Source organism: Wickerhamomyces ciferrii, contig 00115 (assembly GCF_000313485.1).
Source record: "Wickerhamomyces ciferrii WGS project CAIF00000000 data, strain NRRL Y-1031 F-60-10, contig 00115, whole genome shotgun sequence".
NCBI classification, from domain to species: domain Eukaryota; kingdom Fungi; phylum Ascomycota; class Saccharomycetes; order Phaffomycetales; family Wickerhamomycetaceae; genus Hansenula; species Hansenula ciferrii.
The window spans coordinates 1-2,620 of NW_011887625.1; the positions used below are offsets into that span (position 1 = coordinate 1).

The following is a 2,620-nucleotide window of genomic DNA, read 5'->3' on the forward strand; positions in this document are numbered from 1 at the left end:
TATGGAGCTAATGATTTTAATGGTGAAGCAGTAGCGGCTGATGAAAACATATGACAATTTTCAATCTCTTCAGATTCACCTATCTCCATGACCATGGTGTTAAATGATGAATATTCATTCAAATAATCTAATGACTTATCTTTACCAGCATTTTTAGACGTATCAGTGATGTTGATGATGTGATGACCTAATATGACTTCATAGACTTTTGATTCTGAATAATAAAGTCTGTATTCCAGATGACTTAGCAGCCTTTTACCAAATATCAACTTTCTGCAAATCTCTTTGGATAAGAATTTGGAGTCAATAACTAAAAATTTGGCGGTGAAACCATCGTGTTGACGAGTATCTTGTATATCTGCAGTATCTGTACCAATACCAGTGGGTTGAAAACCATTGATGTTGAAATTTATAGTAACAAATCCATATGGTTTAACTTGATTTCCATTTGCCACGGTGATCATGGGATGATTTTTGATCTCTGTAAACTTCTTCATATTGGACATCTGGATACCTAAACTGGAGCTGTTGCTGTTTGACCTGAAACTGTTCAAACATTCGGTGGTAACAAAATTATGAGACGCACCGCTGTCTCCAAAAACGTAATGGACCCAACCTGGGGCAGGACCTGGAGCATCACCAGGATCATCACCATCTCTAGTAACTAGGCCTAAGGTTGTTGAATTGGGCTTCCCATGCATTAGCAGCAGAATTTTCTTCTTCTTGAATGAATGCTTCTAAAGTTTGAGCATCGAAATCACCCATGGAAGGTTCAAAGGAAACGGTGATGTCATTAGCAGAATCATCGTGTGGATCTTGGGGAGCACCATCAACAGCATCTTCAGCAGTAGCTTCTGGAGTAGCAGCATGAGTTGTTTCTAGAACGGCAAAATGGGGATTATTCTTTGTACCACCATTTGGTTTCTGACCATAATGTTTTTCAAGTAGGTATTGATTTCTATTAATAAGGCAGATGTAACAATTACATTTCGTGTTAAACAACCGTTTTTGTTGTTCATTTAACCCAATATTATGGAGTAGGTTCTTATTTGGACAATTAGAACTCTTGGAAAATGAAGCCTTTTGGTTTCTAACACTTGAACCATAATTTTGAGAACCATAATTTTGAGAACCGTATTTTTGAAAACCATGATTTGGAGAGCCATAATTTTGAGAACGAGAGCTATGAGACCCAATGTTCATTGCATTGAAACCGGATGAAAAAGCGTCTGGTATAGAGCTTGAATTCTCATTTGGAGCAGTTGGAACTGTTAATGAAGCAGATAAAAGCATGTGAATACTTTGACGTAAAGTTGAGTAACTTGTAGCAGCCAAAAACCGTTGACCTGATTCCGAACCTTCTAAAGGTGGTGCACTTGGGTTCCATTGGTAGTACCAGGATTGAAATTTTGATTTGAACATGGATATATATGTTTGATTGTTTCCTAATACGTTTTGGTACTTGGATAAAATGTGTAAAACCTCACCCTTAGCATTGTGTAAAGGTTTTGGAGATAGATTCAAAGTTTTCATTGTTAATTCATCCACTAAGAGTTTCAATTGTATATCACGGGTCAAGAATAATAATATAATCCATAATTTGTCATAATCAGTGTGACCTAAACCTAATGTAGCGATATCACCAGTGACGGGAATTCCTGTACCATCAGCAGCATCTTTGACTCTTAGTTTAGCAGCTCTGAAATAATTAAATTGCTCTAAGTTATCACCGTCGAGCAAGGATATTAGAACATCACCGTATTCGTCAAACCCAACCTTGTTAGAAATGAGGAACAACAAGATATTTTCAATGGCTGGCAGAATTTCAGCAGTAAAGACCAGTGAATTTTTAAACGGCATTGCTAATTTCTCTGGCATTTGTAGTTTGTTAAAGAAATAGCTTCTTTTACCTTGAGCAGCGTACAGCGAAAGTTGAGACAGGTGCTTGATCAACTTGCGTAAAGCATTGATCTTATGAACATCTTCTGGTGTAAAATGGATGTAATTTTCAGCTTTGTTGACCGATGAAGAATGATGAGCAGAATTGTGACCATTGGAAGCAGGAGGAGACGTATCTTGATGAGATTCACCTGTAAAGTATTCAGTTGAGACACTTTCACCTTTTGGTGGATTAACCTTAGACTTGTCCAGTTCATCAGCTAACTTTGATTGTTGAATCTTGGATTTGTGAAGTTCTTCAGTTAATGCAGCGATATGATCCTGATTACCTTGAATCAAATCTTTTAAACCTAAATTTTCATCAATAACATCCTTGATCAAGTCTGGTTGACCTCCATGACCTTCATTCGAATCTGGGCTAACAAACATTTCATACCCTTTGAGGTCGTGTTGATTGTCAAAGTCCTTGATTTTCTTGACTAAAGCTTCTTTATTTAAAGATTTAACATCCTTAAGGTCTAATCCCTTAGCAGCAGCGATCTCTTTAAGATAATCGACCGTCATTCCATCGTATCTTAATGGTAATAAACTCATCTTTGAAAAAAATTAAGTATAACGTTCGACAAAATCCTTAATTTTGTATAGATAAGCAAATAGTGTAAAATTTATTCCAATAATATGACAATTAGTGAAATAATCTAAGTATGCAAATTTATATAAA

The 2,620-nt window shown here is 36.2% G+C and overlaps 1 protein-coding gene across 1 annotated transcript; it reads right to left on the reverse strand.

Moving 5' to 3' along the window:
• Window positions 1-657: 657 nt before the first annotated feature.
• Window positions 658-2,493, reverse strand: BN7_3792 (uncharacterized protein; the record flags this gene model as incomplete). The annotated part of the gene is made up of 1 exon (XM_011275610.1): window positions 658-2,493. The coding sequence occupies one exon, from the start codon at window positions 2,491-2,493 to the stop codon at window positions 658-660; it is 1,836 nt and encodes a 611-aa protein (XP_011273912.1).
• Window positions 2,494-2,620: the final 127 nt, after the last annotated feature.